The sequence below is a fragment of the Drosophila erecta genome, unplaced genomic scaffold, assembly GCF_003286155.1.
Source record: "Drosophila erecta strain 14021-0224.00,06,07 unplaced genomic scaffold, DereRS2 tig00000219-arrow-pilon, whole genome shotgun sequence".
Lineage (NCBI taxonomy): Eukaryota > Metazoa > Arthropoda > Insecta > Diptera > Drosophilidae > Drosophila > Drosophila erecta.
In genome coordinates, this window is record NW_020825213.1 from 365,748 (window position 1) to 387,966 (window position 22,219).

General features: G+C 36.8%; 1 protein-coding gene across 2 annotated transcripts in view; it reads right to left on the reverse strand.

The window, feature by feature from the left end:
- Positions 1 to 2,931: 2,931 nt before the first annotated feature.
- Positions 2,932 to 22,219, reverse strand: part of LOC6541861 (G protein-coupled receptor kinase 1) — a 165,248-nt gene continuing 145,960 nt past the window's right edge. The window contains exons 11-15 of one of the 2 annotated variants that reach the window (XM_026982801.1): positions 21,339 to 21,439; positions 20,736 to 20,954; positions 3,613 to 3,819; positions 3,273 to 3,435; positions 2,932 to 3,216 (exon numbers count right to left, since the gene is read on the reverse strand). In XM_026982801.1, coding sequence (XP_026838602.1) covers positions 3,034 to 3,216; positions 3,273 to 3,435; positions 3,613 to 3,819; positions 20,736 to 20,954; positions 21,339 to 21,439 — 873 coding nt within the window. In that variant the 3' untranslated portion in view covers positions 2,932 to 3,033. The remainder of the gene's footprint in view (positions 3,217 to 3,272; positions 3,436 to 3,612; positions 3,820 to 20,735; positions 20,955 to 21,338; positions 21,440 to 22,219) is intronic. The other variant, XM_026982802.1, reaches the window with a different exon arrangement.

Genomic DNA, 22,219 nt, shown 5'->3' on the forward strand with positions numbered 1-22,219 from the left:
AGATAAACATAAGGAAATCAAGCACACAGCTTATGCAGACGACTAAAACATAATCGTCGACTTATAGAAAGACAAAAATATATTCATTAACTTGCATTCCCTTTTTTACTGAAATAAGCGACTGGTGTCAAAAGTCGAGAGCTATGCTATCAGTTACAAAGTGCAGACATATACAAATTTACGGGAAAACACATTGCTCATCCCAAGTTTCACCACCAAAAACAAATATCAAGACTTACTCTCTAAGGATTATCCTTTGACTCAAAATACAAGTTTAAGCCCCACATAAAAAAAACTACATAAATCGCTAAACAATTAGCTGAATATCATCTAATGCTTATCCAGCGTGAGATTCAATAGCCCCCCAAATACTCTGGTGCATATAATACAAAGCCTATGCATATTCAAAATGGACTTCGCATTACCCATAACCGCACTTCAACTAAATCTATACTGAAACCTATTAAAACCCTTATAAGCTCAGCTCTGCTCGTTTGTAGCTTTCTGCTCTACACCGACGATTACCCTATACCTAAAAGCAAATATTAAATCCATAGAAACCAGAGCAGAATATCTTAAATCCAAAATGTTTAACACTATACTGCGCGAGTTATAGACTTTATCATATTATCCCAAAATCTGACTCTGCCGCTCTAAAAGTTATTATTACTAACTTTTTTTATTACAAAAAATTACTTATTTTCATATATTCTTGGTTTTTTGTGATGTACCTACATCGTATCTACCCGGCTGCGCCCTACCCTTGTGTGCCGCATGATTTGACGCAAAAAAACCTTCTGGACCGAATCAACGCCTGCGATATGCTGCTGAAACGGAACGAACTCGATCCGGTCGTGGTCGAAGGCCGGTGAATCGTCCCAAACAGTGGCCAAGCCGGGATTGACGGCCAGGAAGGTTTTGCTGTGTGTTTGGTGGGATTGGAAGCGAATCATCCACTATGAGCTGCTCCCATATGGCCAGACGCTTAATTCTACCATCTACTGCGGACAACTGGACCGCTTGAAGCAGGCGATCGACCAAAAGCGTCCAGAATTGCGTAACAGGAAGGGTGTAGTGTTCCACCAGGACAACGCCAGACCACACACTTCGTTGATGACTCGTCAGAAGCTAAGGGAGCTCGGATGGGAGGTTTTATCGCATCCACCATATAGCCCGGACATAGCGCCAAGTGATGACCACTTGTTCCTGTCCATGGCGAATGCCCTTGGTGGTGTAAAGTTGAACTCAATAGAGGCTTGTGAAAAGTGGCTGTCCGAGTTCTTCGCAAATAAGGAGGGGGGCTTCTACGAGGGAGGTATTATGAAGTGGCCGTCTAGATGGAAACAGATTATCGAACAAAACGGCACATATTTGAACTAAATCCGATCACTGTAACACTTTTTATAAAGCATTGAACAAAGAGCAAAAAAAGGGAGGGAGATATTTGCCAACCTATTATTTACCTACCTACTAAGAAAAAATAATTATAAATAATAAAAAATAATAATAATAATAATAGGGCAAACGCCATATAGTGTCGTTTGTGCGAATGTCCTTCAATAGTCGGATTCAACTCTTGCAGAGGTTCTAATAAATTTTGAAACCTATAAGACAACCATGAAGACCATGAAGATTTTCGGTCTTAGAGGCCAAAAAACATCAGGGTTGTCTACGACGTCGAAGTAGCTTTTTGGCTTCGCACTTCGGAAAAATGTTAAGGCAAGCGGAGCTTGGCATTGTTGATTGGTGATGCTGGATACGATCCTGATGGTGGATCCCGCCGGCATTGTATGTTTTCACTAGTTTCAAGATCAACAGGAATACTAGCATCATGGCGATGATATCGAGGGTGCGATTCACCCTTGTAGGATCTCGTCCCTGTTGGTGTCACGGTGTCGATCACGTTGGCGGTGTTGTCAGAAGCTTTGAGTTCCTTGCCACCCATTTTGTAACTTTGTATCTATTGTTTGGAAATGCGAGTCTGCCTTCACGATTCATCGTTTTACATTCACCTTGTCACCGTCCCTCCTGAGTCAAGGATTTCTTGTGGTCTTGACAGCTTGAACCCTCTTGAATCCCAGAATTTTGTGCTGGATCTGATAGAAGGTGTCCTCTCTGGACTCGAAATCTTTTGTTTGTCTGGGACACGAAATCTATCTATCTATTGGACGTATCCGTCGCGAGACTGTCTTTTCCCGAGACTGTCCTCTCACGAGACTGTCCTTTTCCGAAATTGTCCTATCAGGAGACTGCCTTCTCACGAGACTGTCCTCTCCCCAGAATGTCTCTCCCAAGACTGTCTTCTCCAAAGACTGTACTCTTCCGAGACGGTCGTCGTTTTTAGTAGTCTTCGGTTTAGTTGGCTCCGGATTAGAGCTTTTTTTGTCTACTCCCGAAATTGGTTGTAAGCGCTGTGTTAGAGTCTAGGAGTAATATTTTACAATTTCTCTTTTTTTGAACTTTGATTTTTTGATGATTTTTGATTAACTTTGCCAATTACTGGAGTATAATTACCATATGAACGATTGGGTCCGCTGGACTGGTTATTTGACGCTCGTTTATTGTCATACTGTATTTTCTTTGTAGCATTCAGTCTGACTCAACGAGGTAGTTATACCCTTCAATCTGGTTAAGAGATTACGCAGATTTAAGAAGTCAGAGGTTTAACATATATCGCCTTCTATACAATTCTTAGTCCTGTTAAAGAAGCTTTCCCTTAAACTTAAAACAATATATTTTGTACGTCTGATCATAACACATTAGCTCTTTAGGATAAAAGGCTGTTTGCTTTGAGCACAGCAGTCACCTGCAACACTATAGAGCACTGTAATTTAGTAAAAGTTTCATTTTGTTACACACTATAATTAAACGCTAACTATTTTCTCAAGTCTGCAACCCAAGGTTTTGTGTTTAAGAAGACCTATACTAGCATGAAGTTTAATCTTTAGGGAGCTCCACATTTATTTTTATAAGATGTACCTCTACATTTTACATATTTTAAATTATTAAGCTACAAAACTCAATATAAATATATTAATTAGACCCGTTAGAAGTTTTCGTTGAACAGTTCCCACCAAAAATATACATGGATTTGTTGACATCTCTTTCACTGCCATATATTTTTCCAGCCTTTTTTGCCATCGATCCCAAGAGGTCCTGAGAAATTTTATGTGCGGATCTTAGAGAAGATGCCCATTCTTTTAATCCAATTTCATCCTGATAAAAAAAATTGTTTGTTTTTAAATCGTAAGAAATGTAGTTATTTTGCTTACTGAGTTTGTCAAAATAATTCGGCCATCTCGGGATCCATCATTAATGCGAATTTGAATGCAATTCTCATTTTTGTGCAGAATAAAATCTGATGATATATCTTCTACTTGGTCCATAAAAATTAATTCTGGTTTATTATTTCCACTTTCCGAATGTAGCTCCAGCCTAAATAAAAATGTTCATAAAATATAACAATCATAACAATAACAAGCAATATGCAACATATTTTAGTATTTAATATATATTTTTTAAATGATAACTATTCTCGATCGTTCAATGTGATAAAGCAGATGAACCGATCGGTATTTTGAATACGTTATTTTTTATTGAATTCATACATACCTATTTGGATATAACTTGGCATATTTTGTTTGCCATAAAGATGCAAAAGAGCCCCCAAGTTTTTTTATGTACCCATGTAATATACAATCCGATTCCTTTTCATCTGCATCGAAATGCTGCTTCTGCTTTAATTTTCTTTTTTGTTCTAGTTTATCGGTCTCAGTGTTGATTGTATCAAATACGGTTTCAGAAATTTCCTGTTGCCACCTACAAAAGACAAAGAAGAGAACAAGATATCAAATCAATTTTTTGAACTTATTGTAAAAACAGGTAACAAAATACGGAAAAATCTGATTTCATAATGAAATAAAATGAGAAAAGATGAGAATTAGATCAGAAAAGAGAATTAGTTAAAAACTGCATTTATGCATTATAATAACTATGTTCATAGGAAAATCCGAAGCTTTACCTCAGGTATTCTTCAAATTGCAAACTATCGTGGGATATAAAAATTTTAAACACTACGTTACATATAAGGTTGTCAAATATCTACATTCCGCCTTTTTGTCTTTTGAAAATGTTGTTGTCTTTGAAATGTACAAAGCCCTACAGAGCTCGTATCTGGCAATGCTATACATAATTTGAACAGTTATATATATATGTTCTATAAAATGTTGAAATTTCTCGTATATATATATAATTACAACTTCGCGGTTTGTTGGTTAATAAAAAAAATATTTTTTTATTCAATCAAAAACTTAAGCGAACGTCGGAGACAAATTCACGTCTTATACAATTGAAGTATGAATAAAATCTAAATCTAATTTGCAAAGCGAACGCTTAGCAAACCCTTGGCTGAGCTTATTTACTTCTTCATATTGAGCGTACATAGGCTCTCATTTATGTTAACGTTAATTAGGCGCTCTCTTGAGTGAATTGCGCATGGATACAGATCAGCCGAGTTTGAGCTACGTGGAAAGTTTTGACCCTTTAAGCTGTGTAAGCAGTTTTCACCCTTCTAGTGGGAATAACGAATAAGACTGCGGATGTTTATGTTAAATTGTTTACATCGGCCGAATTTGTTATTGTCACCAAGAAGTTGGGGTTCTTATGTGCTAAGGCATTCTTGGTTCTATGTTCTATTATTGCTAAGTAAGAGAATATATAAAGTGGCTGGTATATGTTATAGATATATGTTGTGTGGTTGAGCATTACATATGTCACTACCCCACCCTTAAAATTTAGCCTGTCCTCAGGCGGATATTCTAGGATACAATACAGGATTAGTATCAAGTACTGTATTTATATTTTCTGTTATACTATTTTGTTGTTTTATTTGTTCTGAATTCTCTTTTTTATACTTAACAATTAATTTTTTTTGGAATGCCTTTATATTTATAAATAAAATATAGTATAAGTGCAAGTATAAATAGCAAGTATAGTTAATGTAACAATTTGTAATGTGTTGTATGTATTAGTGTGTTCTTTAATTATTTCTTTAGCGTGTAGATATGATAATGGTTCTAACTTTGTTACATTGTTATTGATATAGACCGTTTGTGTGTAGTCTAGTGTTGTGCTTGTGATTAATATGTTTTCTATTTGAACAGAACAATTAAAGGCTTTTATTATATTGTCTCCTTCTATTATAATTTCTCTATTAGTTATACAGTTTTGATTTAATACAACTTTTGATAATTTCCAAGTTAAAATTATGTTTGGTTCTACATAAGTTATTCCAATATTGTTATGTGTTTTTGAATATCTACATTCTGTTGGTATTTGATTTAATATTCCTGTAATACATTTGTTTATTATTGGTTTTCTTGAGTTTTGTTTATAAACTTGATTATCTTGAATATAATATTTATCATTTACATTTTCTATAAGTATATTATTATCTTCGTCTGGATATGGTACGATGTTAAAAAGTGCAGTTTTTATAATGTCTCTAGGAATATGGGAAATAATAAGTATTTCATTTGCATCTGATTTTAACCACGTAGAAGTTTTTATATTTAGCAATTTTTCGGAATTTACATGTGATAATGGATCATGTTTTAATAATTTGGGATTAAAAATACCAAGTCTTGTTAACTGCATACCAAGTTCTATATCTTCAATGTATTCGGTAAAGTGTTGTAAATTAAATATTAAAAGTTCTAATCTTCTGTCACACTCACTTATTGCGCTTAAATGGTTGATTACTTCAATGCCTCTATTGACTACTTCTATTACTTCATTCAATTCATTAATTTGAATACTATGTTGAGAAAGATCGTTTATTTTTCGTTCTAATTCTTCTTTGTCATTTTGATCTAAAGTGCCAAAAAGGTATTTATATGCGGTACCTATAATATTAATTAAACCACGTTTATTGCGTTTTATTATTCTTATTCCATTCATCTCTCTGTCTAATTTTTCAGTTAAATATTGGATTTGGGCTATAGTACCATATTCTTCAGCTTGTTTAATTAAATTTGCAAAAGTTTGTTCGGTTTTTGTTAAGTTTACGGACAAATAGTGATATTCATAGTTTATAGGTATATTAATTGATCCTGTTTTAAATAATAGGTTGGCAAATAATGTTTTAATTTTCTTTTGTTTTTTAAATTTAGATTTATAATGTTCAACTTTTCTTCCTCTATTTGTTTCTTCGTAATGTTTCTCATCTATTTGTTCTATACGCCCTGTTTTCTTAAATGGGTTAGTTGTTTTACTTTTTACCAATGGTGCTTGTTTATATCTGGTATCTACTTCATAGCTATGTCTATCTTTATTCAACTTATCTATTTTTGATTGTTTCTCCTTTTGGGTGTCATATGCAGGTGTTCCTGCATAAATGAAAATATCAGCTGGTATTCTACCAGTTGTATTGTGTTTGGTTTTATGATTATATACATAGAGAATAGTTTCAAATTGTGTTATCTTATTTTCTGGGTCGGACTCACTATTAATGATTCTTAACTTTTCATTGACTGTTTTATGGAATCTTTCAATGTCAGAAATTCCATTTTTACTTGTTGTGATATTTATATTCACATTTTCGGACCTAAGACATAAGTGTAACGCGGAACATATAAAAGCAGAATCTTTATCGGCCTTTATTTCGGACGGTTTTCCCATTTCATTGAAAATTTTAAGGAGAGCTCTTTTCGCTTCCAGCCAGTCTCTACTGCTAACTTCAATCAAGGCGGCATATTTGGAATAAATGTCAATGCATGACAGGAATGTTTTATTATTAATTAAATAAAAATCGATAACATATTTTTCTCTGGGATTAAAAGTTTCTGGTGTTAACTCATAGTTTAGTTTGTATCTCTATGTTCTGTTTTGGATATGTTACATTCTTCGCATTCATTAATAATGTTCTGTATTAACTTTTGGTAGTCTGGGTAATAATATTTTTCTTTGAAAAGGTTAGTTTTGTTTCTCTATTCCTGGGTGTAAAAGCTCTCTGTGGCTTTTTATAATTATTTCTTTAAATTCTGAATATGTTTCAATATCTTTTAATTTGATGTTTGATTTCATAACTTTAGTTATGTTATTCGGACTGACAATTTCTATGTAAGCGTTTTGAAATGTAAGGAAGTCTGCTTCGTTATGAAAGAAAATTACGCTTCTTTTAGTACAAAAATATTCTTTAATTAATTCTTTGGCATGGACATTTGTCATTTCTATGTAATGAATTTTAATTTTTGTTTTATGAAAATATCCTTTAGTTTCTACGGTATTATTATCGTCTTTTATAAATTCTATCTGCCTGTTGTAGTAATTAATTGGCCTCTCCGTTAAGGAAATATAAGATTGGTTATCTTCTTGAGCACTGTGAATAGTAGCTTGTGTTGGTAACGAAATATTACTGGAGGTTTCTCCTAGGAAGTTTTCTTAAATTTTTACTCTTGATAGAGCATCTGCTACATGGTTTTCTTTACCAGGGAGATATTTGATATGGTAATCAAATTCATTTAATTTGATTTTCCATCTCTGAAGTTTCATGTTTGGCTCTTTAATTGAATCAAGCCAAACCAATGGCCTGTGATCACTGTAGATCTCGAATTTTCTACCAAATCAATAGGATCTGAAATATTTAGTGGCCCGCACAATAGCAAGCAGTTCCTTTTCTATTGCGGAATAATTAATTTCATGTTCGTTCAGAGTTTTGCTCGCATAACATATAGGTTTATGCTCTTGCGATAATACCGCGCCTATAGCAAAATTGCTGGCATCAGTAGTTAGTGAAAAAGACTTTTTAAAATCTGGGTGTATTAATATGGGATCGGACGTTATTAACACTTTTAGTTTTTCAAAAGCTAAGTAATAGTCTGAGTCTTTGATATTTATTATTGAGCCTTTTTTTAGTCGTAATGTCATTGGTTTTGCTATTTTAGCGAAGTTTGGAATAAATTTGCGGTAAAAACCGCAAAGACCAAGAAATGATTTTATTTCCTTAGTGGACTTTGGTATAGGGAAATTCACTACGGCTTTAATTTTTGTGGGATTTGGTTTAATACCATCTGTTGTAATTATATGCCCTAGGAATTCAGTTTCTTTTTTAAGGAATTCGCATTTGTCTAGCTGTAATTTTAAATTTGCTTCCCTGAGCTTTAAGAATACCTTTCGCAAAGACATTATGTGCTCTTCCAATGAAGTGGAATACACAATTATGTCATCCATATATACGAGACAGTTTTTGTATATTAAATCTGCTAAGAGATTATTCATGCAACGTTGAAAAGTTGCGGGTGCATTTTTTAAACCAAATGGCATTCGAGTATATTCAAAATGACCATTTTTGGTGGAAAAAGCTGTCTTCGCAATGGATTTTCATCCATTTGTATTTGATGAAAACCTTTTGCGAGGTCAATGGTTGTAAAGTATTGGCAATTTCCAAGCTTGTCCAATATTTCATCCATTACCGGTATTGGGTTTTTGTCATCAACGGTTATTTCGTTGAGGTTGCGATAGTCAATGACTATGCGAAATTTTGATTTTCCCGATGCATCTGGCTTTTTGGGTACTACCCAAACCGGAGAGCAATACGGAGAATTCGATTTTCTTATGATGCCTTGTTGCATTTGGTTTTCGACTTCTTCGTCGAAGCTTTGTGGGTATTTGTATGGGCGTCTGTAAATTGGGCCTTCGTGTTTAGTTGTTATGACATGCTTAGTTGTACTTGTGAAGGTCAAATTTTCACCTTCTTTGTACTGTATGTCACTAAACTCGTATAAGACACTAGTGAGGGCTTTCCTCTCTTCATCGTTTAGATGATCAAGTCGAAATTCATTTGTTTCATTGAGTTCGTTGTCAATTACATAATTGACATACTCAATATTTAGAGAATCTAATAGGTTTTCTTTTAAACTCTCTTTAGGTGTTTCTTCTTCTTCATTAATATCTTCAAGTCGCAATTTAAATGTGTATTTATTTAAAATGACTGTATTGGATGTATAGCATATAATTGCTTTGGAATCTTCCAAATATTCCCTGCCTAACAAAATGTATTTTTCTGAGAATTTATGTAAATAATATGTTTGCTTTGTCGGACATAGTTTAATAGGTTTTAATGAAATTTTTGATTTTAAAATAATTTGACCGTTTATTGTGTGTACATCCAATGGAGCTTTCGAGTTAATCGGACAATTGAAAACATTTTTACTCCTCAAATTTATTGATGAACCTGTGTCAATCAAACATTTGAGTTTGATATCGTTCATAGTTATATGAATGGGTAGGTTCTTCTTCTTCTACTTCTGATTCCGATCCCGAGGCAAGTTGATGAAAATTTTCACTGGTGTCCATTTTAGACTGACCACTGGAACTTTCACGCTGCCTTTTTTGAGTTTGGTTAGTAGTAGAATAAGATATGGGTTTTTGATAATTTAGAGCGTTTTGCGCTCTACCCTGGTCTAATTTTTGTTTGAACTCGCTGTATGTTGCTTGGTTATTTTCAACCCTTTTTGAATTATTACTTGCATAATTATTTTGATTTTGCTGTGTTTGAATATAATAAGGTTTTGTACCTTGGTCATTATTATTTCCCTTGTTCTTTTGAAATTCATTATTTTTACTACTGCTTTGTGATGTAGATGGACTGTTTGATTTAGCTTTAACTTTTTCTGTATTTGATACAATTGTATCGTAAAGGCCTTCCCTTTGCGCTACTTGTCTTAATAATGTTGTTGTAATATCGTATCTTGCTAAAGTCATGAACATTCTGTCTGGAATTCTTTTATAAATTACATCTTTTATAGTATTAGCCATTGCGGCAGTATAAAGAGTTGTATTTGTATAATTATTTTCTAGTGATAATTTACTTGAAATTTCGAACATCTTATTTTCTAGTTCTTCTACAAACTTACGAATACTACCACTCCAGTATGTGTTGTAAAGTCTTCTTAGCAGCTCTTCGTATGGGATTTGGGTTTTGAATTCATCAATGAGGACTGATCGCAGTTCAGCCCAAGTGTTGCACTGTTGTAGCTGGGACACTTCTTGTGCGTGTCGGGACAGCTGCATCTCGATGGCACTGTAGAGTACACTATGTTGCCTCTTGTCTGTTGTCGGGTATAGGGACATCACGAAGTCCACACGTCTCACAAATGATGCCAGTTCTCTTGTGGAACCATCAAATGTTGGGATGTGGCGAATCTGGCCCAAAGCCTGATTCAAATGTAGCTCGGATAGAATCATAATTTGTTCACTGGGTTGTGCCATGTTGTTGGCTATTGTTGATTTTTGCTTTTGAATCACTTGGTAGGTTAATACCGGGGTTTTTATTATTTTTTTTTTTTTTTTAATTTTAAGATTCACACACCTTCGTAACGGTCCAATCAATGTTAGATGGGGTACACTGACCTGGTAACAGTCACACCTTTTATTTATTTTGGTGGGTCACGCTTTAATGGTCACTTGCAGTTTTTAATTTGTATTAATAGTATCCAACATCGAGAGTTAGATAACTATTCACAAATATTTTTTCACATAGATTCTTTTGCGGATCTGCTTTGTATAAACTGAAGCACAAACGAAACTTTGTTCGCCACGAGCTGCGCTTTATTAATCTCGAACTAATTTATTAGCTCTAAGAGATTATGTTCACACGCGGATCCTACCGACTGCGCCAATTACAACTTCGCGGTTTGTTGGTTTATAAAAAAAATATTTTTATTAATCAAAAACTTAAGCGAACGTCGGAGACAAATTCACGTCTTATACAATTGAAGTATGAATAAAATCTAAATCTAATTTGCAAAGCGAACGCTTAGCAAACCCTTGGCTGAGCTTATTTACTTCTTCATATTGAGCGTACATGGGCTCTCATTTATGTTTACGTAAATTAGGCGCTCTCTTGGGTGGATTGCGCATGGATACAGATCGGCCGAGTTTGAGCTACGTGGAAAGTTTTGACCCTTTAAGCTGTGTAAGCAGTTTTCACCCTTCTAGTGGGAATAACGAATAAGACTGCGGATGTTTATGTTAAATTGTTTACATCGGCCGAATTTGTTATTGTCACCAAGAAGTTGGGGTTCTTATGTGCTAAGGCATTCTTGGTTCTATGTTCTATTGTTGCTAAGTAAGAGAATATATAAAGTGGCTGGTATATGTTGTAGATATATGTTGTGTGGTTGAGCATTACATATGTCACTATATATATATATACATATATATAAGGCTATATATGATTAGTTTGGATATTGCGTTCAACAGTTATAGACGTGTAAACATGGAGTTCACTAACGCCGAAATTCGCGCTATTTTAAAGTTTTTCTTCGTTAAAGGCAAATCCGCTAGAGAAACATTCCGTGAGATTAATGGTGTTTTGGGGGATGGTACTCTATCATTTCGAACCGCGGAGGAATGGTTTCGACGATTCAGAGCCGATGAAAACGACACCATGGATAAGCCAGCCGGCGGAAGACCTGTGACGACAAATACCGATCAAATCATGGAATACATCGAGTTAGACCGGCATGTGGCATCTAGTGACATCGTCCAGGAGATGGGAGTTAGTCACCAAACCATTTTAAACCATCTGCAGAAGGCTGGATACAAAAAAAAGCTTGATGTTTGGGTGCTGCATGATTTGACGCAAAAAAACCTTCTGGACCGAATCAACGCCTGCGATATGCTGCTGAAACGGAACGAACTCGACCCATTCTTGAAGCGGATGGTGACTGGCGACGAAAAATGGATCACATACGACAATATCAAGCGAAAACGGTCGTGGTCGAAGGTCGGTGAATCGTCCCAAACAGTGGCCAAGCCGGGATTGACGGCCAGGAAGGTTTTGCTGTGTGTTTGGTGGGATTGGAAGGGAATCATCCACTATGAGCTGCTCCCATATGGCCAGACGCTTAATTCTACCATCTACTGCGAACAACTGGACCGCTTGAAGCAGGCGATCGACCAGAAGCGTCCAGAATTGGCCAACAGGAAGGGTGTAGTGTTCCACCAGGACAACGCCAGACCACACACTTCGTTGATGACTCGTCAGAAGCTAAGGGAGCTCGGATGGGAGGTTTTATCGCATCCACCATATAGCCCGGACATAGCGCCAAGTGATTACCACCTGTTCCTGTCCATGGCGAATGCCCTTGGTGGTGTAAAGTTGAACTCAAAAGAGGCTTGTGAAAAGTGGCTGTCCGAGTTCTTCGCAAATAAGGAGGGGGGCTTCTACGAGGGAGGTATTATGAAGTTGCCGTCTAGATGGAAACAGATTATCGAACAAAACGGCGCATATTTGAACTAAATCCGATCACTGTAACACTTTTTATAAAGCATTGAATAAAGATATTTGACAACCTATTATTTAGTTTAATTAGTCTAATAGTTTGTTTATGTCAAAATAGCTTTATATAACAAAAAACAAAAGAGAATGCTATAGTCGAGTCCTCGACCATCAGATAACCGTTACTAAGCTAGTGGATGTGCGAACGAGAAATTTCAACATTTTATAGAATATCGGTAGAAACTGGGAAAAAATAATACAATGGAAAAAACTTAAATATTTTTTAAAAGTGTGGTCGTAACAGTTTAGGGCACTTTGTGGTCGTTAGAGTGGGCGTGACAAAAAGTAATTTGGCAAATCTATAAAAATTTACAAAATATATAAAAAAAAAGAAAAAATATCACAAAATTTTTCAAAAGTAAGGCCGTGACAACATTAAGCTGCATGCTTAATCTCAACATTCTAGCTTTTGTAGTTCTTGAGATCGTTGAGGCGTTCATACGGGCAGACGGACATGGCCAGTTCGACTCGGCTACTGATCGTGATCAAGAATATATACACTTTATTTGGTCGGAAACGCTTCCTTCTGACTGTTATACACTTTTCAATGAGTATACCCTTTGGTATTTCCAGTATACCCTTTTTACTCTATGAATAACGTAATATAGTAATTATAGTATAATAAATTTAATTATAATAAAAATTAAAATGCCTTTAAAATTCGTCCATCCAAGGGCAGGGGAAAATTAAATGTTCGAAGAGAAAATGTTCCTACGAGTAATTTCCTCCTGGTCACTATGTGCTTAGGGTAGGGGGCATTTCGATTACAAGGCGGTAGATTGGTACTGCACTATAGTATCGATCGATGGGCAGAAATACAGTTATTCAGAATACAGACAATTCAATAATTCAGTAAACATATGACCATAGAATGGCAACGCCGCACGAACGTAGGATATCAGAATGTGGCAACAATCGATGGACATTTATTCACCTATTATATTATGATTTATTTAAATAATTATGCAAATATGCAAATAAATTATGCAATGCAAAATTAAAGACTTTACTTGGTGGCAATCGAGTACAAATAATATAGATTGAAAGTCCATAAACTTCTGAAGTGAAGGGCATATTTTGACAAATTTACAATATATGAACATACGTGTGCACACTTACAGTGATCGGCTTTCGCTGTATGCGTAAAACAGCTGCTGGCTCTAGAATGCTCTCTCTCTGGCTCTTGAACAAAAATTCAAGAGAGCCTGGAGCCAGCTCTAGAGCCAGCCCAAAAAAATCGTGTGCAAAAAAATCGTACGGCGTTACGCATCTTATTATTCTAGTGTCTTTGGTAGGGCTGTGAGCGTCAAGGGAATCCCAGAAGTGTTTACCAAGGATGCCAAGAACAAGTTTATTATATCCCGAAGAAAAGGGGAGATGTGAGAAGTTTAAACTCCGCACAAATGCAGATGTCAACTGCAGAATGATGGAAAGTTTGGGGAAAGAGAGTTTTGAGAAACAGAGTATGGAGAAAGAGAGTTTGAAGAAACGGAGCTTGGAGATCGATTGGAGAACAAGTCTTTGGAAAAGGAGAATTCGGAGAACGAGAGAGAGACGGCACGAGTTGGAGCAAGGCAACAGAAGAGGAGACAGTGTCTGCGTGCCGATTTCAAAGAAGCAACGTTACCTCACCGAATTGAGACACAGGTAGCTGACGTCGGTAGCTGAATACCTTTTGGTCTACTCCAGCCGTTCGGTTACATAATAATTAATTAATTAATTAATTAATAATTAATTCCACACTCCAGCGTTTACAATTTACAACAAATATAAAGACACTAGCGGAGCTACAACAACAATTCAAGGCTCACACATTCATCAGAATGGCGAATTCTGTGGAATTAATCAAGGCCCCGAAAAGAAGAGGCAGGAAATTCAAACACTGCTGGATGCAATTGTCGCGGAAAACAAGGCAATAGAGAGCCGAAGGAGAAGAGCATAAGAGAAAAACAAGACGATACATAGCAGCAACTGATCAATAGTAACGTGATTCAAATGTGTACGAAGGACCAACAACAGCGCATTAGCATCGAGAAGAGAAACGACATGAGTGCGGTAATTTAGCTGATCAGGACTGCAATACAATCTGGTGAGCGCTTTTCATTTTTCTTTGATTCTGGATCCGCAGGCTCGGTAACAGAAGGAACAATCATCGAGAAGCTAGTTTGCAAAAGATGCTATAATCCAGTAGTTTTAAGAGGCATAGGAGACAATGCAGATATGTAGTAGATAGGAGTTGCCTCAAAAATTAAAGGATAATTTTCAACTTGGTTTTGTAGTGATGTTAGAAAGTAACGGTTTGATATTTGATGGTATTATCGGTAATTGATAATAACATATTAAATAAAATTGACATAATTTGACATATTTTTTCATTGATGGTATCGCTTGTAGACAGTTACACGTCTACGGGATTACTGGAAATCCGATTGCTAGACAAGAATAAGACCGTTCAAAGGCGACCGTATCGCCATAGCGAAAATAAAAGGCAGATAGTAAAGGATAAAATTAATCAAATGTTAATCAAAGGTAATATGTCCTAGTAGCTCTCCCTTCGGTAGCCCTATGTTAGCCTATAAAGAAAGGCAGCGACAGACTTCATATTAACAATCGTGAATTAAGCGCACCGTGTCAGATAAGTATACTTTGCCGTTGGTATCAGACAAGATTGATCTACGAAGCGGAAAATATTTTTCAAGCCAATAACATAACCAGTTGGGACCACCGATGGTCAATATGAATTTCTAGCAATGCCGTTTGGATTAAGGGACACATCATCAGTTAAGTAATTTAAGTAATACTTATGCATTTTTAATTGTCTCAATCTTTAAGGAAGAAGAGTAGAAGATATGAGAGAAGGTGCTGTGCGTGCTTTCGATGTCAGGGTTTTCTTTCAATGGAAAAAATGTCAATTTCTGTGTGCAGAGATTGCATACATTGGTTGTTTCATATAGAAGGGTGAACTGAAGCCCAACCGAAAAATCCAAGCATTATCTCAACTTCCGAAACCGGCTTTAATCACACAGATTGAAGTGAAGTAATTCGTAGAAAATTGCGTGACATATAATATATATTGTCGAAATCAGCTTCAGGTAAAACGAAAGAATTACATTTTATACCGAAAGTGGCATAACATTCATATTGATATAAGTGAGGAAATGAGTGGCAAGAATGACAAAAAGGAAGACGTAATTGTATAAATTGACGCTTTCACCAAGTATGTCTATGTATGTATGTCTTGTGATGAGTTTGCTAAAGGGCATGTTAACAGCGGTAGAGACAAGCAAACGTTCGCGGCAGGAGGCATTGGGAGAAATGCAGTTAGCCATAAGCTGCACCGTTAATCGGGTGACTCAACATAGTCCTTAGAATTGATAGGGACACAGGTAAGGCCTATGCCATCCTATCGACGATAGTAAGACGACGATAGTGATGATGACGAGCCAGGACCTGCGGCAGAGGAATCAGTATCCAAACCCAAGCCAACCGGAAGACCGTCAAACCACCCCCCGATCTGTATCCCAGACGTGAGGAACATCTCTGCTCTACTATAGATGATTACATACAAGACGGAAAGAAACAAAAACATTCGAGTAATGATGCCAAAAAAGGAGTCATATTCAACTTTACGCAAACAGCTCGTGGCCCAGAAAAAAGGTACCGTACTTTCCAACCCAAAGATGAGAGACCTTACAGGGTAGTCATCAAAGAACTTCACCACACAGCAGACCGGAATGAAATTGTTGAAGAAGTTCGCAGCCAGGGTCATACCGCGAAAGACCTACACAATCCCTTAGCAGAAGAACCAAGGAACCCTTGGTAATCTTCTTTGCTAACCTTGTACCAGCCACCAACAATGTGGTGGAGGCCTTCACTGATCGAAATAGTGTTCAAAACAGGAGAATGAGAAAGCACGCTCCCTGTCAATCCAATCACTCTCCGCGTCATATAGAAGATGGCAAGTATACAAAGCTGCCAAAGCACAATCTGCACACAAAGGCAGGAATGTTGAGAGCAACACCGCAACCCAGGCGTCACACCTAATCCCATACACTCCAAACAAACCCCCCAGAAGCCCCACAGCCCAGACAAATAGAGGCAATGTTTGTCCGCCTTGAAAGCATGATGGCGAGGATGATGGAGAAAATGTTCTCCCAAATGACACAGCTATTACCTACCATACTAAACAGCAAGACATGCAAGTAAAACTCAAAATTGTCATTTCGAACGCAAACGGCCTTTAAAGGAGTAAGGTCGAAGTGGCGCACTACATCAAGATGAACAAAGTCGACCTACTCCTCGCCTAGAAAATCCACTTCGTCCACAGATCCCAGTTTAACATCAGCGGATCCATCAGCTCGATCTCATCCAAAACAACCATCAATCCGGCTGGGCAAGAGGGGAAGCTGCCATCCTCCTCAGAGGCGGCATTCAGTATACGGAGCTACCAGCGATCCAGGAGGAATGGGCTCAATGTGCCAACATTATAATCACCAGTCTGCAGTCTGAGACATTATCTACCCTCCCAGACATTCGCTTACAGAAAGGAATTTACTGGAGTTTGAGTTCCTCGGATCTCCATTCATAGCAGCAGAAGATTTTAATGATAAACACTCGTGGTGGGGGTCGCGCGCAAAGGAAGAGCTCTCCACGGATAGCTGCAGCACAATGGACTGGACTGTCACTCCACAGGCGAGCCCTCTTATTGGCCAACCGATCCCATAAAGCCTCCCAATCTGGTAGATTTTGCCGTCTCAAAAGGTATTGGTCAGGCCAAAATTTATTGCTCCACCAACACAGACCTCCTCTCGGATCACTGCGCAGTCGACCTGTTCCTCAACATCCCGGTATTCAGAAAAACCCCTCCAAGGAGCCTCCAAGTTTACGTTCTGGGTGCTTTCCTGCCTCAACCCTGACCCTTCCTCCATCACACCAAGCGACTTAGATAATGGTCTCACCAAGGAAATGCACAACGCTGCGAAGCATGCGAACTCGCGCCCTCGTCGACACCGAGAACTGCTGAAAGAGACCTCAATCTCTGGTCTCCAGAAGTTGCGGGCTCGTGGCTAAAAAGAGACGCCTTAGGAAATCTTGGCTGTACACACACAACCCCGGGGACTAAATCGTGCAACAAAGAGCTCAAGAAAGACACTGCAGACTACGGCAGGACTCTTTTCATAGGTTCCTTGAGGAATTAAAAACACAGAATAATCTCTGGCATGTCACTCGCCACATCAAGAGACCTGCAAAAAATGCCTCTCCTGTTTGCAAAGCGGACAATTCCCGTACTGAATCTGAGAGAGGAGAAGTTTTCACAGATCATCTCCACAACACGTTTATCCCCTTCGAAAGGTGCACGAGTGAAGATCTTGCTGCAACTCAAAAGTACCTCTACAGTCCATGTGTTCCTGGTTCGCCAGTACAACCAGTTGAACCTGAAAAGGTTGCTCAGGAGATCGCAGCACTAAAGAGCAGCAAATCAAAAGGCTCGGATCGTTTGACAAGGTGTAGCTCCCAATTCCCATTTGCAATTCTCCAATCCTACACGGAAAGTACAGTAATCCAAGTTAGATATAGATAACTATATCCAAATTTGTATCCAAGTTTGTGCGGAAGAGAGCGTGAACTGTAGAGAAAATTTGGACGTATAATCCTATTTCTGAATGAGAGCGCGGTGGGGAAGGAGACCGAAATCCCACTGAAGTAAAGTAAATGAGAGGAAGGCAGTTCGAGTTGGTCCTCCGTAGTGAACAGAAAAACATTGCAACTCGCTGCGCTACAGTGAAAAGAAAAGGAAATAATAATGGTCTATAATCCTGGATTCCTCGATCTCCGATATATTCAACACATAAAATAGTTAAAATAGTAAACTACCACATAAACTTCGATAAAGTTCAATAAAAGACTACTTGTTTATATTAAAAAACAGTAACTCCACAACTAAAACTAATGGACTAATTAACGTAAACTCAAATAACCTGAGCAATTTAAAGTACTATGTACCATATGCAGTGGCGCATTTGTCTCGGAAGTCAAAACGAGTACCAATTTTTATGAACAAAAATTGAGATTAGCAGAGAGAACTACCTTTTATATTAAAAAATAGGGAACGCTATAGTCGAGCTAGATAGCCGTTACTCAGAGAGGCGGTAACTTATTCTGAAAAACAATTACAAAATTTAAAAAAAATGTATAAATGTTACAAAACTGTGGACGTGCCAATTGTAGGCGGTAAAATGGGTGTGGCCAAAGTGTTTTTGGTATTCCGGAAGGAATTGGCAATATAAATAATAATAAATGTAAATAAAACAAAAAAAAAATCAAAACATTTTTTAAAAGTGTGGGCGTGGAAAAATTGTATATATACTTTATAAGGTCGGAAACGATTAATTCTGCCTGTTACATACTTTTTAATGAATCTAGTATACCCTTTTACTCTACAAGAAAATATGGGCTTGGCGTTTTTTGGCAAATCGATAGAAATTTACCAGATTAAAAAAAAAATCAAAAAAATCAAAACATTTTCCAAAACTGCGGGCGTGGCAGTTTTGGCCGGTGTGTGGGCGTTGAAGTTTTGTGTTTATAGTTTCTGAAACCTTGACGTTGAGACAGACAGTATTAAGTAAACTACAGAAAAAATATAAATGACAATAACAAAAACTTGTTTTAAGCTACACTTACCAACTTAAAAGGAGAATTTGTTCCTCTACAACATGTGCTTGCTCTTTTGAAACTTAAAAGTGTGTGTCTAGAACGTTTACAGTTTGGAATATCTAGATATCTGTCGTTCGACATCACCTTGGTCATAATAAAATCGCCCTTGTAGGGAGGCTCAAGTTTTCGTGATGACCAACAGAAGATCACTAAGGCTAAAAAAAGTTGGTTTAGAATGTCTGGCATCGTAACGTTTTTTGGCAGCAGCTCGATAATCATTGACTGTTACGGCGTCAGCTCTCAGTTTAGTTAGTTTCACATCCGTTAGCATCTTTTGGACCTAACTTTAAATTATGTTTGTAAAGCTATTCGTAAGAACATCTCGGGGCTCATAACCATACAAGAGATAAAAAGGAGAACATTTAGTGGTACTATTTACCATGGGATTGGTGGACGGTAACTGAGCTGTCAGTAAAGATTATCTCGATTCCTGTGCTTCTCAGTCTAACATAATTTGGCTACTACAGATTTTGAATTGGTTTAAGATGAATTTAAAGCCGTTGTACGACCAGGAAAAGCTAGTGTTGAGATCATAATTTTCTAATAATATTTCTTTGGCTGGCAATGCGTGCGCAAAGACTTTAACAAGTTACCGTATTCAATTTGAGTGCATTTCATAAGACCTAGCTCTTTCCTGAGGCTTTGATTCGTATGCACTTTTATTTATGTTTTGAATAAACTGCAGAAGGATGAATATGCATATTCTAGCTTACTCCTCCGAAATTGTGCAGGCACTTAGTAATCTTAGGAATGCGCATAATTTGTTGGTCGAAGAGACCGCTTGTTGGGTACTTGGGGAGTAATTATAATAATTATAATTACTATAATTATTATAAATATTTAATATTTTCTACTCCACATTGAAAATTTTTTGAAGCCATTGCCTTCGCAGATTGAACTGAGCTACGCTCGATTTAACAAGGTTAAAAGAGAGGTTTAGTTCTCCACATTCGATTGGAGATTCTAAGATTTTTGCCGAGAGTTTATCCCTGCCACGGAAAAGTAGGGTCGAAGCATGGCAGAAAGAAATCGTCTGCATATTGGAACAGTTATTATCGTTCAGATTGTGTATATCTGCAGTATATACGAGGTGTGTTAAAAAAGTAAGGTGATTTTTAAATTTTGCGGTTCTCGATTTTATTGTTTTGGTATGTTGGTACACTCTCCGCCAACATCTGTTCTAAGATTCAAGTGAATGGGTTTTTTGTTTAGTTGTAAGAGGCGTAAAGGTTGAGTAAGAAATGACCAAAGTTGGGCAAATGAGAATATAACACAAAACAAGGGAGAACGCTATAGTCGAGTTCCCCGACTATCAGATACCCGTTACTCAGCTAGTGGAAGTACGAACGTGCAATTTTAATAACTGGAATTTAGATAGAAATTGGGGATAAAAAAAAACTAAATAGCATTTTAAATGTTTCAAAAGTTTGGCTATTTCAGTTTTATGCGGTTTGTGGGTGTTAGTGTGGGCGAGCAAATCGATAGAAATTTACAAGTCTAATAAAAATATGAAAAATATCAAATTAGTTTCCAAAAGTGTGGGAGTGGCAGTTTTGGGCGGTTTGTGTGCGTTATAGGGGCGTATGGAAACAAACTTGCGCTGCGTCCACGTCTCTTTGACCTGCATGCTTAATTTCAACTTTCAACTTTAATATACATAAACTATCGAAAATCTTACCTTTCAGATATGGTCAACGAAAACATTTTATAAAGATCTTGATCGGCGTCGTTTAGTTTTATGCCCTTGGTATCTTCTTCATCAAACGATCCAATATCGAAGGCATCTGCGGCATTTACTTCTCCCCTAGGGGGTACTAAAGGTGGAGTATATTTTTGTATGTAAACTTGGTGCCAATCAATTCCACAGAAAAAAGTGTGCATTTTTACTTCATCCGCTCTGAAAGGTGTGATAAAGAGAAAATATATCAGTACACTGCGTTGGAATATGGAATATTTTAGTGAATTTACATTATTACATTGATGGAACCCATACAAAATTTTTGGATTGCATACGCATCCAGAATGTGCTCATGAAAATATGTAGTCCCTAATCAAAAACTCCGAGTAAAAGGACCTCAAGGTTAAAAAAAATGCATTCTAAAAAAACATGAATATCATTAAAACTTAGATAAAGCTATTTTAAACGTTTAGGTCCCATTTGTTTTGATAATTGCTTAAGGAACAACTTTCGTGTCTCTATTGGAAATTTTCGCTTCGTTATCAACCATTTTTTTGGGTTCTGACAATGTAATTTTTTTCCTGTTACACAGTGTTATCTCACCCGTTTCCCATGCACCCAAGCCGTTTAGAGACGTCCCTTTGAAGTAACAATTCCAACAAATTCTTAAGTTCCAAAGAAAACGATTCTGGAAGTTCTACGTTCTGCAAAAAAAAAGATTGTATCTATTTTTATTAAAAAATGTGATTGTAAGCAGGTTTCCAAAATCGTGTGGTTCATTATTAGGAATGAGGATTCCGTACATAAAAAAATAATGTGTAAACATTTATGAAAAAAATTAGGTTTATAAACTCTTGCAGTAACGGTCTATATATTCTTGATCAGGACCACTAGCCGAGTCCCTCTAGCCATGTCCTTCTGTCCGTCCGTTTGAACGTTGAGATCTCGGGAACTATAAAAGGTAGAAAGTTAAAATTAAGCAAGCAGGTTTCAGAGACGTAGACTCATTGCAATTTTGTTTCCAATTATTTCAATTATTTCCAATTATTTCCAATAGCGCCTAAGAAACGCTTAAGAATGCCACACACTTTTGGAACATTTTTTGATTGTCTTTAGTTTTTTATTCGTCTTGTAAATTTCTATAGATATGACAAAACACTTTTTGCCACGACCATTCTAACGCCCACAAACACTTTTGGAAAGTGGTTTATATATATTTAATTTTTATTTATTTATTTGTCTTGCCAATTGCCATCGATATGTCAAACATTGAAACGCCCACAAACAGACCAAACGCTATCAAGCCCACGCCTTTTAAAAATGTTTTTATTTTTTTTTAATTTGTCTTGCCAATATCTATCCAGGTTCCAAAACCATTTTTACATCTAGAATTCGCACCCACTATGAGAGTAACTGGTATCTGATAGTCAAGGAACTCAACTACAAGGTCATATAAAATCAAGATAGAATAATAAGGTCTAGTC